The sequence below is a fragment of the Mytilus edulis genome, chromosome 5 (assembly GCF_963676685.1).
Source record: "Mytilus edulis chromosome 5, xbMytEdul2.2, whole genome shotgun sequence".
NCBI classification, from domain to species: Eukaryota; Metazoa; Mollusca; class Bivalvia; order Mytilida; family Mytilidae; genus Mytilus; species Mytilus edulis.
The window spans coordinates 6,392,290-6,411,734 of record NC_092348.1 but is presented as its reverse complement, the minus strand read 5'-3'; the positions used below and the strand labels follow the sequence as shown (position 1 = coordinate 6,411,734).

The 19,445-nt window shown below is 31.0% G+C and overlaps 1 protein-coding gene across 1 annotated transcript; it reads left to right on the top strand.

Annotated features, from left to right (window-relative positions):
- The first annotated feature begins 754 nt into the window (after positions 1–754).
- Positions 755–18,092, top strand: LOC139522820 (T-cell immunomodulatory protein-like). Its single transcript, XM_071316381.1, has 17 exons — positions 755–1,032; positions 3,414–3,647; positions 3,996–4,050; positions 6,799–6,870; positions 7,247–7,353; positions 8,484–8,542; positions 8,795–8,888; positions 11,186–11,280; positions 11,675–11,847; positions 12,324–12,468; positions 12,951–13,056; positions 13,486–13,529; positions 14,163–14,241; positions 14,739–14,860; positions 15,027–15,109; positions 15,509–15,626; positions 16,509–18,092. Exons 1-17 carry the CDS (start codon positions 852–854, stop codon positions 16,566–16,568), a joined length of 1,827 nt encoding a protein of 608 aa, XP_071172482.1. The 5' UTR covers positions 755–851; the 3' UTR covers positions 16,569–18,092.
- Positions 18,093–19,445: the final 1,353 nt, after the last annotated feature.

Genomic DNA, 19,445 nt, shown 5'->3' with positions numbered 1-19,445 from the left:
ATATGGATCACCAGTATAATGAAATACATGTACAGTGTATACATATGGCATATAACTGAACTCCCTTTAGGTGAAACTGATAAAATCTTAATTATATTTTTAAATCTATTAATGATTTCAAAAAGACTATCATTCACTCAACAGTGCGTCCTATACAAATATTTAAGATATGATTTTACATATTTTTTTTCATTTGGAAAAGTTAACAATAATGTGTTAAAACCACAATAACCCCATTCAAATGCATTAATCGTAAAACAGGGAGTCTAACCACCAACCCCTGGACCCGGCCCTGGACCCGCCTCTGGAGCATAGCCAAATATTTCAGATTAATTTCTAATCGAGTACACCTTTCCATGATTATTGATTACCACGGTACATATTTTATTTGTAATAACGGAACATTTGTTAGGATAATTGAAAAGTTTATAAAACCAGGTTAAGGTTCAATTAGGGGAACAGACAATTTAAAAATAAACAAGATAAATGGGTGTGCAATCATCGAGGATATGGTTATCCCGGATCATCAATAATGAACACTTTATTGCAATTGAAAATAAAGGTTTGCACAAATTAAAGATTACAACTCAGACCTAAAAAGAAAATTACTCGACAACGATATACTTTAAATGTAATAAGTTATTTTTTTACATTTTAAGATAATGAATTTTATATGATTTTCCTTCCGAATTATCCGTACAAATTTGATAAAAAAATACTGAATTTACAATCTACAAATGTTTGAACTCGGAATAGTCATTATTATTTTAGGAACTCAGATTCATCATCACAAGAATATTACACGGAAAATAGCTGAAAATCCTTATCTATTAGCAAACCACAATGAAAACATGAATGTTCATTTAATTATTGTATTATTGTCCTACTTATCCTTCATACCATTGGCTGTTACAAGCTCGTTTGATGATGTGACATCTGAAACTCTTGGTGCCTCTGCCAAGGGCTTGATAGCAGCCTTTGGGGATTATAATGCTAACAAAAACACTGACCTGTTTGTTATTGGAGATGCAGGTAATTTGTTTTAATGTCTCTTATCTGAAACTACCATGTGTTAATGTAGTTTCAGCTCTTGCATAGTCAAAGTATAAAATAAGGAGATGTGATGTATGTATGTACGTGTAGATTCCTCCGATATCCGAAGAACCCCTCGAGAGCTGCGAGGGTACATTGGAATCCATGTACACTCCCTATCGGAATTAATGGAGATCTGTCACTAATGTATTTCCAATGTTTAATATTTAAAAGGACAATCCCCACCCCATCAACAAGGAGTGTTAGGACACCGGGCAGGGTCTGTAACTATGTTGGAGGAAGCCAAAGTACTCGGAGAAAACCACCAGGCTGCTCGGCTGGAACAGACAAATGGAAGAGATATCAGCAGATTGATCTCCAGGTCAAAGTCGGGAGCAACTTTGACCAACGAGGCCCCCATAGTCAGTCAGGGGACTTACTGAAATAGGTGATTTTTAAATCACTTATTTGAGTAGCAAAATCGTGGTTTTGTCACAATTTGGAATTTTGTATTTTCCAAATTTTAAACACATAGGTTTAAATAATATCTTTTAATTAGTAAAATTAAAAAAAAAAAAACTTTTTGCTTCTTTTAAGTAGAAAGGTTTCTGCCTTTGATGCTATCATTTAGCTGAAAATTCTATTTTAGTTGAAAAAATGCTATAATAATGGCTTTACATAATGAACTGATACTTTCTTAAAAGATTTTTCCCAGCAGTGGGAGTATTTTTCCTGTGAATTTCAAGGTTTCGTCTTTCAGATTATGTGATAAAATTCTACTGTTCGTGATAAAAATCTCACTGTTTGGGGGTGTTGAAATAAGAAGGGATTATTAAAAGAATGATACTTAAAGAAGTGATTTTTGGGAAGGAAATTGAGGTCTGATACTTAAACAAGTGATTTTTATGTCATTATCCTAGATTCAGTACAAGGTCATCACCTGAAATGACCTGGTCATCCTAGACAACACAGATGTTGGTTCTGATAAGTTTAGAAACATAATTAGTCCCTGGATCATTAGTATTCTATAGTTAAAGCTACAATAAAATTAAATCACTTCTTCCAGTGATTAATTTGTACTACTTAAATAGGTGATTATTAAAGAAAGACAACTCTAACTTCCAACCTTTATGGAAATAATGTTACTTAAATCAGTGATTTAGAAAATCACTTATTTAAGTAAGTCCCCTGACTGATAGTACCCATGCTAGTTAAACCTCTGGTCTGGGTACCAGAGATGTGTGTGAGAGGGTGAAAATCACCTTTCTGATGTACTTACATTTTTAGCATCCCGAGTGAGGATCGAACTTGGCACCTTCAGCACTGTAGCCATCGGTCTTAACCACTAGACCACGAACTCACATATGATATGATTGCCAAATGAGAAAACCATCAACTAAGTTACAGCAGTTATAGTTATCATAAAAAATGTTATGGATAACTGAATACCATAAGAAGAAAAAGACATTCAAATGAAGTGAATGTAAGCAATTAAAGGTAAGGTTTAACTAGCTATAAAACCAGGTTCAATCCACCATTTTCTACACAAGAAAATGTCTCTACCAAGTCAGGAATATGACAGTAGTTATCCATTTGCTCGATGTGTGAGCTTTTGATTTTGCCATTTGATTATGGACTTTCTGTTTTGAATTTTCCTCAGAGTTTAGTATTTTTGTGATTTTACTTCTACTTGACATTTACAAAAAAATAAAGCTTCATCTTATTTAAAAAAAGGAGATGTGGTATGATTGCCAATGAGACAACACTTCACATGAGACCAAATAAAACAGAGAAAATTTTATTAATAGCAAAAAAGTTCAAAATGTTCAGCTCTATCAATTGTTCATTGATAATGTTGATGTCAAAACTGATTGGCGACTTCTTGCATATAATATGTTTGCATGGTCGTAATTTCCAGTCAACTCTAATTAGAGCAAGTGCCTTTTGATGACATTTTTTACCATTTTTTTTGCCTTTATCCTAAAAATTATATTATAAAAGATGAATCCAAACTTTAAACAACAAAGATCCACAAACAAGTCAAATTTTGTCAATTAATATAGTAAGTAGACTGTCACTCTTCATAGGAGATAAAAAAAAAATTACCCTTTGTGTTCCAAGCAAAAAATCCGGAAGATAGAAAGAAACTGAACTGACAAAGTTATCAGCAATTCAAGATCAACAAAAGAGAAATTGAAGTCATGAATTCTATTCTTTTCTACAGTGTTGGTTAGAGTCCATTGTTATATGTGCACATAGACCTACATTTTTTGTAGTTGATTGACACAGGCTCTTAAGCAGTTTAGAGCCTATAGTTAACCATGTAACACTATGTCAGGCAATTTCCCTAATATTTGTATGATTATTATACTTTTTTATAGGCACTAGTGTTAAGATTTACCTGGCCACTAAAGAAGTGACATCTGATGAAAGTAAATACCAGGAGGTCGTACTAATACCTGGAAATACTGCTAATGGCACTGTCATCACAAGTGTGGTTCCAGCTGACTTTGATGGGGACAATCAGATGGATATCCTTGTTACCAGGCAACTCAAAGATGTAACAGGGGTCAGAGTTCAGATTTATTGGGGACATCGTCAGCAAACTAAATTAGGTATGAATTTTATCATGCTTATATCATTATTTAGTTTTGAATTTTATGGTTTTGAAAACTGACCAGTTACATTTAAAAAAAAAAAATGTATGATCAAATACTATCCTTACAAACATAATGTCTTCTTTTTTCTATATATGATCCTAAAACTTAAACAGAAGCATAAAAAATTATAAAAAAAGATACACGAAAAAAGTCATGTTTAAACAACAATATTTTTGAAAATCAAGCATGTACAATAAAAAAAAGGTGTCTTTTTATAACAAGATCGAGCTGGCTCCTAGTGTTAATCTTAGGTCAATATTAATGGTAATTTTGATATCCTATTAATACATTTATATTTTGTAGAAGCAACTCCTTTAGAAATACAGGGAGGATTAAAAGATCAACCATTAGTATTAGAGTAAGTACATGTAGATATGTATGAATGAACAATTAAAACATCAGTTACTATTACAGTTAATATGTGCATTAAGGAACCGTTAAAAGGTCAGGTACAGTACTTATACAAATCAGTTGTAGGGTTTTCAACAGGCAGTGTCATGCAGGTGTTTGCTCCCTGTTGAAGTCTCATTGCAACTTTGTGATGAAGAACAATAAAAACACTTCTAGTTTGGTTTTGGTTTTGCCAAATTTTTTAAGGGATCTAGTGCATGAATTTATACACTATATTTTACTTTTTCTTTATCAAAAACAAAAGATAATCTGTCAGAATTGGAATAGACTTTCCAGTGTCCATATTGATGGAAATTGTTGAAGTTTAAGATACACAGGCTAAATATATCTCTGTTTTAAAAGTGTATTTTAAATTAATTTCAAATATAGGTGTAATACCACCATTGATTTTTCCCTATTAGTCTTTGTTAAATTGGCACTTTTAAAAAAATCATACAGTAATTACCTTTATTTCAACCAAAGAAATACTTTGCATGTGTAAAGTTCAATCCTTCCCAGTGATACAGTGAAAATTTCACACTACATTTCATTGCATATAAGAAAGTAACCACCGCAGAGGGTAGACAACCCAATTTTTACACTGTTATTTACTGGTTACCTGCTTTGGTAACGATGTAACCTTAACGTTCCAAAATATTTTATAAGACCATCAAATAAAAAAAGAATGATGCTTTCATACACCCAACATACATATTTACTACTCAGAAAAATTTAAGTGCATTGAAATGCAGGGTTAATTTTCTACAACTGTCAAATTCAAGGGAATATTTTTTTAGGCCTACTTTCGTATGCAACTGGATGTGACGTACCATGATTTGGTGGTATTACACCTAAAGAACACCTAAATGTCAAATAAACTTAATGCAATTTTTCCCCCTCCAATTGCAAGTTATTTCAAGCATAACTGTCAAGTTTTGTCTCAGTCAGAACTATAGTTTCAGAGAAAATCACTATAATGTAAGGCCATATCCTATGGCAATTTCAGTCCAATTTCTTCGAAAAATCCTAATTTCAGTGTATCATTATAAAATGCAGTGTTGACTAATATCTCATCATAAACTCATGATATATGCATTCAAACAATTAAATAGAATACAAAAGAACTTTAAGATGATAAACAATTTTATTGCACCTTTTAAAGTTCATTTGAAGGTCTGTTTTGGTCTGTTTTGGTCCATTTTTCCTCCTTCCTTCCTTTTTCATCAAAACTTGATATCTTTTGTCTAAAAAATAAAACAAATGTGATTATTTTCCCACAAAAATGAAATAAATGTAATGTTAAATCAATAATTAAAGTGTTTTAGCTGAAAGAACTGTCTCTATAAATGTTAACAGTCTACACGGAAGTTTCTATAAGCCCTTATGTGTAACTTGAGTTTTTGGTCTGTTCCCCTAGTGTGAGAAATAACGGTTCCCTTTCAGTCAATCATTTATTGCTACTGGTATCAAAGTCTTTTTATTTACTCATAACAGTATATTTCTAATAGATTTACACAAAAAGTCCACTTTCTTGTATTTTACATTAGAAATGGGGAGAAAGAGTAATAAAAAAATACCTCAAAATGTTTTTAAAAAGGGTTATGTCCCATGGAATGCTGGTACAAAAAATAATTGGTAAGAATTATAAAATTTAAGTATGTGAGACTGGATTCTGATGTGTATAAATCCAGGACAAATAAGTGTTTAGATGAGTTATTGTCTGTGCAAAATGAAGACGGCACAATGGCAAATTGTAAACTTTTGCGGCCAAAACAAAAAAAAACATGATGATAGTTGATACATACTTTAATGCTGAATTGTCATCTGCAGACCAATTCACATATAAGATTTTTCAACAGAATGCTCTTCAGAACATGGTTAACACTGAAATAAAAAATTCACATGTTGTATAAACAAAACAAAAACTGTAAGGGTAATTTAAAATTTAACACAGTAATCTAAATACAGCTTCGTCTGTCCACCCATTTGACTAAGAAAACACCCGTAAACCCCCATTTCAATGCAATTTTACCTCAAACGTACTTTCTGTGTCTAAATCCATTCCGAATAGTCCATGTTTACAATGTATGAACTGGTTTATTAATAACTTTTAAAAATGAAAGTACAATAGGGTCACGAGTGCACATTTAGTTTCCCTAAATAGGTGTAATACCACCATTGATTTTTCCCTATTAGTCTTTGTTAAATTGGCACTTTTAAAAAAATCATACAGTATTTACCTTTATTTCAACCAAAGAAATACTTTGCATGTGTAAAGTTCAATCCTTCCCAGTGGTACAGTGAAAATTTCACACTACATTTCATTGCATATAAGAAAGTAACCACCGCCGAGAGTAGACAACCCAATTTTTACACTGTTATTTACTGGTTACCTGCTTTGGTAACTATGTAACCTTAACGTTCCAAAATATTTTATAAGACCATCAAATAAAAAAAGAATGATGCTTTCATACACCCAACATACATATTTACGACTCAGAAAAATTTAAGTGCATTGAAATGCAGGGTTAATTTTCTACAACTGTCAAATTCAAGGGAATATTTTTTTAGGCCTACTTTCGTATGCAACTGGATGTGACGTACCATGATTTGGTGGTATTACACCTAAATATAAACACTTATTAAATGTCTTTTGTTAACAAATATACTTGAATTCTTTGATATTTTGTAAGATAACTTTTTTAATCCTTTTTAGTGCAAATGGTGACATGATTCCAGATTTACTAGGTGAAAGTTTGGATGGTAAAAGACAATTTTATATATTTCAGTAAGTACAAATGAATACAAAATTAATATTAAAGGGAGATGATTTGTATAATTCAAAGAGACAACAACCTAACAACATTTGTTTCTTGTGCTATGAATTAATGAGTTTAAAAACTGTACAAAGTCTATAGGACAGCAGCTGACTCTGTCAAATCAAAACAGGTCTAAAATCAATGAAAAAGTAAACAACATTTAGAGAATACCAGTTATGTGTTCTGGGAAGGTAATCTTATCTGGTTATGAGTTACATCCAATGAACAGATCATTTTTGCTGCAATTTCTTACTGTTAAGGATACCATTACATCATACTTTTGTTAGCTTAACAACTGTTTTTAACTGTACTCATAGCTACTCTTATTATTGCTTTTTTAACCAGAAATGGACAAAGAAACTACACTACACAGCTTCTGAATGACACTGCTGATCCATTAAGAAATCCACAGAGTAGTGCATTCCTCGATCTCAATGGAGATCTAACTGCAGGTAAGGATTACATTAAGATATCCACAGAGTAGTGCATTCCTCGATCTCAATGGAGGTCTAACTGCAGGTAAGGATTACAGTGAATTTAGAGCTTGGAAAAATTAATAAGAATAAAATAGATTCTCTTAGAAATCAGAAAAGCACACTATTTATATTATTCTCATACTTTATTTCTTTCTATAGGACATTGACATTATACAAAAATGCATGTATAATATACAACTACAAAGTTTTAAAGGCACAAAATTAGAAATCTCACTTAAGAATTTGGATGTAAAAGTATTTACAGTGTATAGTATTTCAAAAAGGAAAATCCTTTAAGGAATTTCAAACATTGTTCTGGTGTTGAAAAGTCATAGAGATCTTAAGCTCTCGTCTGATCTTGAAACCAGTGTGTACACGAAATCGTCACTAGTTAATTCTTTTAATCTGCTATATTATAAGAGTCTCTGTGTTTGATGTTTTGTGCACAGACTAATTTGGTGGTCTATCTTGAACAAAGTGTCCATACAATTTTCAATTTCTGCTAGTCAGGGGAGTAGTCCAAAGTTTAGCTATAAGTTTTGCGGTTAAAAGTCTGCCAGTAATTTTTGCATATTGCAACAGGAAATCATAGTCACTGATATCAGACAATCTTGGAAATCTAACAAAATCGTTGTCCCTTCGCTTTCGCTCTTCTTTTGAAGTCTCTAATTTAGGTTAATAGCACTATTGACAATGTTTTTCTACTGAAACTTTGCTGAGAATGTGCCTGTAAACATATAGTTATTCAAAAAATTCAAAAGTGAGTATTTTGAAATATGTTATTTCATCTGGGATAAATCCATATGCCTTTCAAAAGGTATCTCTGAAAAACTGGTAAAGTATGTAAATAAAAATTTGTTTGGTAAATGATTCCGCCTTCATTTTGCAAAGTTTACAAAGAAACATCAGTTTTCGTTTTTCAACTAGTAGTGCATTGGTTGTCTCTCAAGGTTCGTCATCGATTCACACATAATTGACATGTTTGTTTAGAAAGGCCTTGCATATGTTTAACAACAGAAAAGTTATATACATGTTGAGTAACTAGTTAAACAACGAGAGCATTATGTTGATTTTAAAGTTTAGAACCATCTCTTTTGTTTTTGTAGATTTGTGTATTGTATCAGAAAAGGACAAGAAACCACAACTGGAGTATTGGTATAATAAGGTAATTGACCAAACTTAATATAATAAAAGGTTATATATAGCAAGCAAAAGTCATATTGTGGTCATGAAAAACGGATATAGAATGTACCTATATTAATAAATTTTTCACTTAAAAATGATTTTTTTTTTTTTAAACAATTTTTTTTAACCAACTTCCAATATTTTATTGCAACGATTTACTAAAATTTCACTGGTTAATCGGTACCTTTAAGATTAAAATTATACTTGTTGAAATAGTTTTGTTTATTTACAGGATGGTGTTTTAACATTTGAAAAATCAATACCTTATCCCACAGATGCTGAATTGTTTGGTCAGATTTCGTTCCTAGATATTGGAGCTAACAGAGGTAATTATATCTGATAGTAAGGCCACACTGAATTGTTTGGCCAGATTACATTCCTAGATATTGGAGCTAACAGAGGTAATTATATCTGATAGTAAGGCCACACTGAATTGTTTGGCCAGATTTCGTTCCTAGATATTGGAGCTAACAGAGGTAATTATATCTGAAAGTAAGGCCAAACTGAATTGTTTGGCCAGATTACGGTACATTCCTAGATATTGGAGCTAACAGAGGTAATTATATCTGATAGTAAGGCCACACTGAATTGTTTGGCCAGATTATATTCCTAGATATTGGAGCTAACAGAGGTAATTATATCTGAAAGTAAGGCCAAACTGAATTGTTTGGCCAGATTACATTCCTAGATATTGGAGCTAACAGAGGTAATTATATCTGATAGTAAGGCCAAACTGAATTGTTTGGCCAGATTATATTCCTAGATATTGGAGCTAACAGAGGTAATTATATCTGATAGTAAGGCCACACTGAATTGTTTGGCCAGATTTCGTTCCTAGATATTGGAGCTAACAGAGGTAATTATATCTGAAAGTAAGGCCACACTGAATTGTTTGGCCAGATTACATTCCTAGATATTGGAGCTAACAGAGGTAATTATATCTGATAGTAAGGCCAAACTGAATTGTTTGGCCAGATTATATTCCTAGATATTGGAGCTAACAGAGGTAATTATATCTGATAGTAAGGCCACACTGAATTGTTTGGCCAGATTACATTCCTAGATATTGGAGCTAACAGAGGTAATTATATCTGATAGTAAGGCCACACTGAATTGTTTGGCCAGATTACATTCCTAGATATTGGAGCTAACAGAGGTAATTATATCTGATAGTAAGGCCAAACTGAATTGTTTGGCCAGATTATATTCCTAGATATTGGACCTAACAGAGGTAATTATATCTGATAGTAAGGCCACACTGAATTGTTTGGCCAGATTACATTCCTAGATATTGGAGCTAACAGAGGTAATTATATCTGATAGTAAGGCCACACTGAATTGTTTGGCCAGATTACATTCCTAGATATTGGAGCTAACAGAGGTAATTATATCTGATAGTTAGGCCACACTGAATTGTTTGGCCGGATTACATTCCTAGATATTGGAGCTAACAGAGGTAATTATATCTGATAGTTAGGCCACACTGAATTGTTTGGCCGGATTACATTCCTAGATATTGGAGCTAACAGAGGTAATTATATCTGATAGTAAGGCCACACTGAATTGTTTGGCCAGATTACATTCCTAGATATTGGAGCTCACAGAGGTAATTATATGTGATAGTTATCATTATCAAGAAATATGGTATATTTATAATGGCTAAATTTAACTTGTCAGAAAAATGAGCAAATTGATACAATGTAAGTACGAAGAGAAAACATGTGCAAAATCATGGAAAATTCTATGTATAACAGTTCTATCAAAAGAAAAAGAAGAAAGAAGTTTTTCATATATGAATTATTCAACTATGAGAATTTAACAAAAAAAGATGTTGTTCTGAAAAACTTTTCTTCCTGTGATCGACAAAATGCATGAATGAAGTAAAAGGCTTGGTTTTGCTGTATGGCATTGTTAATAACTTATTACAAACAGAGAATTATTTAAGGAATAACTAATATTTTTTTCTGTCTATGAAGAAATAACATCAAAAATGTGATGCACACTGAATATTTTTAAAGTGTGCACCACATTTTTATGCCCCATTTATGGGCATTATGTTTTCTGGTCTGTGCGTCCGTCCGTCTGTTCGTTCGTTCGTTCATTCGTCCGTTCGTCCGTCTGTCCCATGTCAGGTTAAAGTTTTTGGTCGAGGTAGTTTTTGATGAAGTTGAAGTCCAATCAACTTGAAACTTAGTATATATGTTCTGTATGATATGATCTTTCTAATTTTAATTCCAAATTAGAGATTTAACCCCATTTTCACGGTCCACTGAACATAGAAAATGATAGTGCGGATGGGGCATCCGTGTACTGGGGACACATTCTTGTTTATGTTATTTCAAATAGACAGATAAAATATTACAGTTATTTCTTATAATCTAATTTTAAATTCCATTTTAAACCTGAGTAAACCATGGAAAAAGGTTGATGATGTCAGGGTCACATGACTAAATTATGTCTATGAGCTGATAAACAAAACAACGTCAACCAATCAGAAGACGTGTTACATCCAAAATTGAATTATTGTATAATATTGTAATTGTTGAAGAGAACCATGTTTATGAAATTTATTGGGCTTGCACTTATCGTGAACTATTATATAACTGTTTTATCATGTTTATAGCTGAAGGAAACCATGTCTATGGTATTTTACCAGCATGTACAGATACCAAATGTACCAAAAGTGTGTTGTATGTATTAACAGACTCACAAGATCAGGTAATAACATTGGATAAGTATTTTTAATAAAAGAATACAGAAACCATGGCATTAATACCAATGAGACAGCTATCAAGCAATGATTAAAGGATGAGGATATAGACAACTGTATGGTCTGTACAGTTTCTAGAAGAAGAAAAATACATACCATATAGAAAGTTATAAAAGGCCCTGAAATGACAAATGTGAAACCATTCAACAGAAAAAACCTAGAGAGCATGATTTATGCTAATAACAAATTAACAATGAACAAAAACAAATGACAACCCTTAGTTTACAGAAAAGTATGTAAAAGGTTTATGAACAGTAGTTTCTGTTTGATTGTTAGAGGAGTTTTTGTCCTAAAAATATAAATCTGCATGGTCATTGTAGTATAATATTTTTATTGTTGTAGTGGAGTAAATTGGACTTGAATATAAAAACAGACAAAATGGACTGGAACTTTGTGCCCCCAGACCAAAATCCTGGAGGAATGGATAAAATACCTATCACTGTACGTGTGGGAGATTACAACCTAGATGGATATCCAGATCTATTAGCTGTTCTACGTAACACTTCACAGGAAGGGTAATATCATTAAACAGTACTTTTACTTTCTATAATTTTCAAAAACATTTGTTGATATTTATCAATTCAATAGATATAGGTAAATTCTTTTAATGCTATTTATTAATTAAAATTACACAAGCACTTATATATGAACAATTTACAAACTTTAAAATTCTTTTATGCCGTCTTTACTGAGTGAAAGCGGCAACATAGGCAATGCTTTTGTAATACATACAGTCAAACTATAAATATTTGATGTGCAGTTTGTGTTTCAGATCATGAGGTCATACTTATATACTTGCATATACAGAAAAGCAAGGTTCATTTATATCAAATCTAAATGATAAGATTTAATACTAAATAAAGAATAGGATTTTATAAATGTTGTCATTAGTGTTATAAAAAGAATATTGTTTACCAATTTGTATGTAAAATAACCTTCTCCTATTAATATGCAAGATGAAGTTTTTATAATATTATATTTTTATGGCCAGGTTTCAACAGAAAGCTTTTATCTTAGAGAACAGAGCTTGCTCTAAGTGTGCCACAAAAAGACACTTTGGTTTGGGATATGAAGTACCAATGCATTCAGATAAAGAGAAGGCTTTGTTACCAGCTTTCTATGATTTCCAGGACAATGTAAGTACTGTTAAAGTTATATCTGAAAGGATTATGTTATTGTACTAATATGAATGGTTGATAAGTCACCACAAATTAAAAAAAAAGTAATTTACATCTCCATACTGGACTGGTAAAAAACAACAATTGTGACATGCTTCTGATCTTTTACAATATTTTTATGCAGATGAAAGTTATGTTATCGCTATTTTATGAAATTTTCCTTTCTTACTGACTGATAATTTCCTTTCTCAGCACAGTAAAGTGATCTGAAAAATCATTGCTAGAAACTAAGGGCTCACATGCCGTTGTCATTGAAATAAACAACGTCGTCATAGGTAAAATAGCGATATACAGATTATCATTGGTTATCTCAACTCTGTTGCTTTTCTCACTTTTTTCTCACTGGCTCAAGTGAGAAAATCAATCTTGTTTAGATGATCAATGATAATCTATAATTATTTACACATTTTAAATGCAATATTTATATTTCTCCTTCATAGGGAATCCTAGATCTGATAGTAACAACTTATGGAGAAGATAATAGCCCACATATACATCTGTTAAAACATACTTTTACTGACGATGCTTTCTTTCTAAAGGTGAAAGGTAAGTAAATATCGAGATAAATTATTTGTAAAAAATCAGAAATCATTGGTCATATATTTTTATTTACATCTGAGGTCAAGGTCACTAGTGATACAGATATAAGACAGAAATTGTATAGAGAAGACATTAATAAGCAAAAAAATACAATGGAAAATCCTTTATTAAAAAATGGCAAAGTCCAATCCACAAAGACATACAAAAAATGGTAAACAACTGTCATATTCCTGACTTGGTACAGACATTTCCTTATGTAGAAAATTATGCATAAAACCAGGATTTATAGCTACCTAAACCTCTCAATTTATTTAAATGCCTTTTCAAATCAAAAATTTAACAAGAAAACTCATAACTAACACCCAATTTTTACAGGAACTAAACTAAATATTTATTTTTCTTACTAAAAGATTATTTGAATTGTATCCATTTCAGTTGTAAGTGGACTGTGCAGCACTAATTGTCTCAATGGTAGAGAGGTAATCATACTTTTTTTTACTTTAAAAAAAATCCATATTTATTTCAAAAAATCATGTACATGATATACACATATAAATGGAGTGATACAATAATACTTAGGGATTTGAATATTATATAAATCCGTCTCCCTGACTTTTTATTAATGTGACGTGTATGAACAGAAGCAAATCTGGGTACTACTTTCATAAGAAAGCAACGAAAACAATAAAGACTTCAAGTAGAACACACGACCATCAACAAAAGACAAGTCATTCAAACAATATTCCAAATTTTTCTGAGTTCATGATAGTTGAATACTACTGAGAAAGTTAAAACCTTTTAATCCTGTTTTTTGCCTTAATTTATATGCAAATGAGCTACATAATTCATGATCAGACCATTTACTTTAATAAATATAAATTCTTAAGTCTCTTGTCTAAAGGGTGATAATTTGTAAAGTGGCAATTTCTTGAGTTTAACATATTAAGTAGTGTTAATTGTGTAGTTTCATTATCTCAGAACTAGAATGAATGTGAAGATGGTTATACATCCACTTCTTTTGAATTTAGTTGGATAGTTGTCCCATTGGCAACGATACCACATCTCATATATATGTCTCCACATAATTGAATCTCTTCCATGTGTTGTTTCAGCCTTATGGAATAAACCAGCCTGGTCCTGTTGTTAAGTATACAACTGAGGATAATGAAGGAAGGTTACAGATTGGTATAGGTAACTATTTCTGTAGAGTTTAACTAATAACAAAGTTATAGAAACAGCCATATATGTCTTCTTATTCAATTTGTAGACAACTAGTTCAATTATCGCCCTTTATTTAGAGGACTCATTGAATTGTCTCCCCATGAATTAAACAACTATTTAAATTATCTTCCCTTGAATTAAATTATTACATTTATTTGATACAATAAAGTAGTTAGTTATCTTTCAAATTAATCGTGTTGAATAGCCTTCCTTATATATTAGATTAGAACATTTCCACTATAGATCTTTGCTGAACATGGAAATGTGCCCAGAAGTATTGGTATTCTTACATCAACAGTTTTTTTTAAAAACACATGATAATTTTTGTGATATTTTTTGCAAATACAATAATTATTTATTGTAAAAAGGTGTAAAGATTGTTTTCTGTTTAATTATTTATTATTCTTTTATCTTTATTTTAAGCTTGGCCTGGTTACTAACTTTCTGTACATTTGATATATTTACAGCTTCCCAGCTAACACAGTCAGCTCACTTCAGTTTACAGTTACCATTTACAGTATTTGGATTGGGTCAGACACCAAACTTTGTAGATACATTAGAAGTATCCATTCCTTACCCTACAGGAAAGGTAAGAATTAAAAGAATTAAATCAAACATTAGTATGTTTAAAGTTTTATTACCAGATCAATAAATAATTGTTACAACACCTGAAAAGAATTTTACAAATTTTTCACATACCATAATTGGTGGCATATTGCACGAATTCACTGTTATCTTGTTTCTTTCATTTTCAGTCAGCTAGAAAAAAATCTTGGACAGCAGTGATACCAAATTCACAGCTTATAATTATACCTTATCCTAATGATGACCCATCTAGGTATATTATTATGTAGTGACCTGATAAGTATCTTTTTTATTTTTGGAAAAAATCATTAAGCCAAATTGGTATACACTCTAATAATTAATATATGCACAATCAGTGTTTGAAAAAAATTTTCAGTACTAAAGTTCAAGACTGGCTTCAGTTTTACAGAACCTTATAGTGAAAATTATCCTGAAATATGGTCAGATTCCTTTAAAATAACTTTTCAGTTGTGCCCTATAAATGTCAGACACTATATCTGAAGAAACAAAAACTATTATACATAACTAGAGATATGAAATCTGCGTTAATTGCACAATAATCTGAAACCTGATTGTCTTGTCACTCAATATTCATGATTTAATAATACATTGTACTGCTCAAGAGCATTAATTTTTTTTAATTTTTTTTCAGTTGGATAAACAAATTATTTATTACCCCAAGTAGACTAGTACTGCTGACTGGTGCTGCTTTATTAGGAACATGTGGCTTCCTTGCTGGTATTGTAGGGATTCTTCATTGGAGAGAAAAGGTAAGGGACATAACTTGTTTTATTAAAAAAATTTGTTACTATAAAATAATTAATCTTTGATGAATGCTGATTTCTAATGAAAAAACAAATAATCAAAAATAAGAAATAATGATACATTCAACATTGGTCAAGGGGAGGTTATTTTATAAGTACAATATTGCACATGTTTGGAGAATATCATTTCACCTATGAAAAATTACAAACACAAACTCCTATAATGTAATATTCTACTCCAGATAATAGTCAGTTAATAGTACTAAGGTGTATATATCATTGGTTGTGGTATTTACTTTCAAATGTGTACAATGAACAGGAAAGGGGTGAAGACACTCAAACTGAAACTTATCCAATGATTAAAGATAAAAACATTTTAAGGTCACTGTATGTCATTCAACGATAAAAAATTAAAAAATATTAAGGTCACTGTATGTCATTCAACAATAAGCTGGTGATTTTGTGTATTTTAAGTAGCTCCTTCTTTTGAATATTACCAATAACAATAAGAGATAATGACAAAGGTCCATGGGTGAGGTTAGGAATGCCTTTACTGTCAGATATCAAATAGTCATTTTTCGGCTACCGTTAGCATCAAATTGATTAAAATTTTACCTTCATTCCTTAGAGGTGTCAGATAATTATCGTTACCATTATTTATGGAAAAATTTAACGTGATTCGTGAAAATCAGTCGATTAAAAGAAAGTGTACATATTATTGTAATGCACCAATTTTACCGTAAACATCATTTGGCAAGAATTTTTACCATTACGAACCCTCATAGATAGTGTTAATCCACAAAAGCAACCATTATCATATATTTAATAATGAGATATTATTACTGAAATTGTTATAAGTGTATTTAGAACATGTTCATTTCATTTCAGATTGAAGATAAGAAAGAAAAACTCATAGACTCACATAAATTTCACTTTGATGCAATGTGATGATAAGACCTTGTAGGACTTTAACAAATTTCTGTGCAATTCCATTTTTTGATTGAGAGAATGTCTTGAATGGAGTATGATTATATTTGATATAGTATGATTTTATGGATGTGTAAATGTAAAAATAGTTTACTCAGTATTTCTATTGAACTGTCTTTTGAAATCCATAAACTGATATAAATATTCAACATTCCTTGTTTATGAGAAACCATATCTAAATACTGTAAATTCAGAAATTATTGTGTGCATGTATTATTGTGATTTTGTCATTTTAGACTAAAACGCAATTGTTATCTTTGTGATATTGAGAAAAATCCTGTTTAAATCTTATAAAGAATTTCAAAATGCGAGTTTAAATTATTGCAATAATACCCCTGTTGCATTTTCGCAATAATAAAACATGGCAATAATTTCTGAATTTACAGTTGATGTTACAACTGCAGATTTAGAAGGGATTTAGTTCTTAATAAAAACCATTGATGTTTACACGACTTGAAGAAAGCATTTAATATAATTTCAATCATCTATTGTCATATTTTGACAGACAGTATACCCTTTTAAGAAAAAAAAATCTAGATTTTACGAGATGACTAATATAAGTAGATTTTAATGTAAACCAGTTAAGGTGACAGTGCTGTGATTCATTATAGACAGTATGATGGTTGTGAACTTGTGATCATTGGTATTTCTATAATGCTATGTACCTGACATGTATGTGTCTATTTGTTTATTTTTGTTTGTTTACTAAATGAGTGATTTTAAATGTGTTATTGTTTTGTTTTCTTGTGGTATCCCATTCACAATATTTATAATAAATTATAGTTTTACCTACACACACAGGTATTAGCTTAAAAAAGATAATGACTTTTCTAACTTCTGAATGTGTGTAGTTTTATAGTAGATAGCTTTATTTCAGTGTTGAAAAGAAAGATTTTTGAACAAGTCTGTTGAAAATTACCTGGTCATTTGTATGGCAAAATTTGAACTAGACCTGCTGTGCGCTAGTTAGATCTGATACTATTTTATTTCTTAATTAGTTAATGTGTTGTTTGCATGTTTGTATTCTATCATTGTACTTTTGTCCGATATTCCTAATTTAACATGTTTTGTAAATATAATGCCAGTTTCAACTATGATTGGATAACTGAATTATTTATTATAATTATGAAGTTTTCCCTTTATTTTCATACATTCCTTTCATGTTTATTTCTGGATAACCAGCAACATTTTACCCCCACCTCCCCAAAAAATTGTTTCTATTGTAACACAATTTCCTGAAAATGAACCATTATACTTTTCTATTTCATTATTATTTAATCTTGTAAAACATTATTATGTAAAATAAAAAAAGGGATAAAAGTTTGTATTTTGCCTATTTTGCAAATATTTATATGTATATATACTTATCATGTTTCTGAACTAATTTATTTTGCACATAAAAAAAACTTTTATTGTTATTTATTAATGAAATAAGGCTATTTCATCAATACTTTTTTTTCTTATTAAATGATTTATTTTACTACATGATATTTTAATGTTTTATATTTATAAGTATTAAAAGAAGTGGTATTATTGCCAATGAGACAACTCTCCACAAGAGACTAAATAGCACAGAAAATATACAACTAAAGGTCACTGTGCGGCCTTCAACAGTGAGTGAAAATAGGGTTAAACTAGTTTGAAGGCCCCAACCCTCTCCTAACCTGGGACAGTTGTGTAACAGTTTAACACCAGAACAAACCATAAAAAAAACAGTTGAAAAAGGCTCAACTCTGATGGATACAAAACATAAACACATCTAACAAAAGCACAGAGTGGATGTGGCAGGGTACTTATACATCCACACATCAAAAAGTACAACTCTGAGAGTACTCACAGCTACTGACATTTAGTTCTAAGGCAATAACATCTATCGTGGTAAAAATATCATGTTTCTAAGAAGTAAATACCAATCTGTTCACATCCTGTATCCAATGGATTTAATGTAAAGACTATATTAACACAGTCTGTCAATGGAAAGACTTGGCCATGAAAGGAGTAGGTTCGATAAGGCCCTAAAATAGCCCCCTTTTTTAGCCTAAATTTAAAAATAAGATTTATTGACCAATATCACAATGAATATAAGCAAATACAGTTACTAGATGGGAAATAAGTCTTCTTGTTGCAAATTTACGTTCCTGCGTTTTATTCAGGACGTCACAAATAGTACTAATTTAGATTTTTTACAAAAAATCAATGAAAACAGGTAAATTTCCATTAAATATTTGGACAGGAAATATACAGGGCATACGTTGACAACAAAGATCTTTGACAATAATGTTTGTAATGACATTTTACTTGTCTAACTTGAATATAAAGGTTGTCGGCACCTGCGCTCTATGTTTCCTGATCTTAAATTTGACTGAAATCCTGCTTATTTTGACCTAACTGGGATGTAAAAATCAACACATAAGAATAAAAGAAATATGGTCAAAAGTATGTTTATGAAAGTTATCTTTTGAACTATGTGTCCAAACTTTATCCTTGGAATGCCTATTGGATAGTAGATCATATTGATTTGTATATGGAGTCAAAGATCAAAGTCACAGCAAATATTGAAAGTCTGAATCTTTGGAGAAAAAAAATGTTTCCCAATGTAACTTTTGATCTTTAATCTTTCATACTTCCTATGATCCAATTTTATCTTAAGAATCATTTGTCTGTAATAACTGGAGAATGCTACTTTAAATATATAAGAAGATAAGTTTTTAAGTCACAAGGTCAAAGCATAATTTGGTGAAATTTTGGTACATAGTCCAAAAAATAACTGCTGGAAACGAAAATGTTGCCAAATTTTCAGTCTGCTTGATAATTTCCCAATAAGATGTAGAAGACCTA

Bases quoted from the DNA above. Each gene is read 5' to 3' on its own strand.
- LOC139522820 (XM_071316381.1), top strand. From the start codon at position 852: ATGAATGTTCATTTAATTATTGTATTATTGTCCTACTTATCCTTCATA. The intron at 12,469-12,950 runs GTAAGTACTGTT...TCTCCTTCATAG, and splicing joins TCTATGATTTCCAGGACAAT to GGAATCCTAGATCTGATAGT. The intron at 14,861-15,026 runs GTAAGAATTAAA...TTTCATTTTCAG, and splicing joins TTCCTTACCCTACAGGAAAG to TCAGCTAGAAAAAAATCTTG.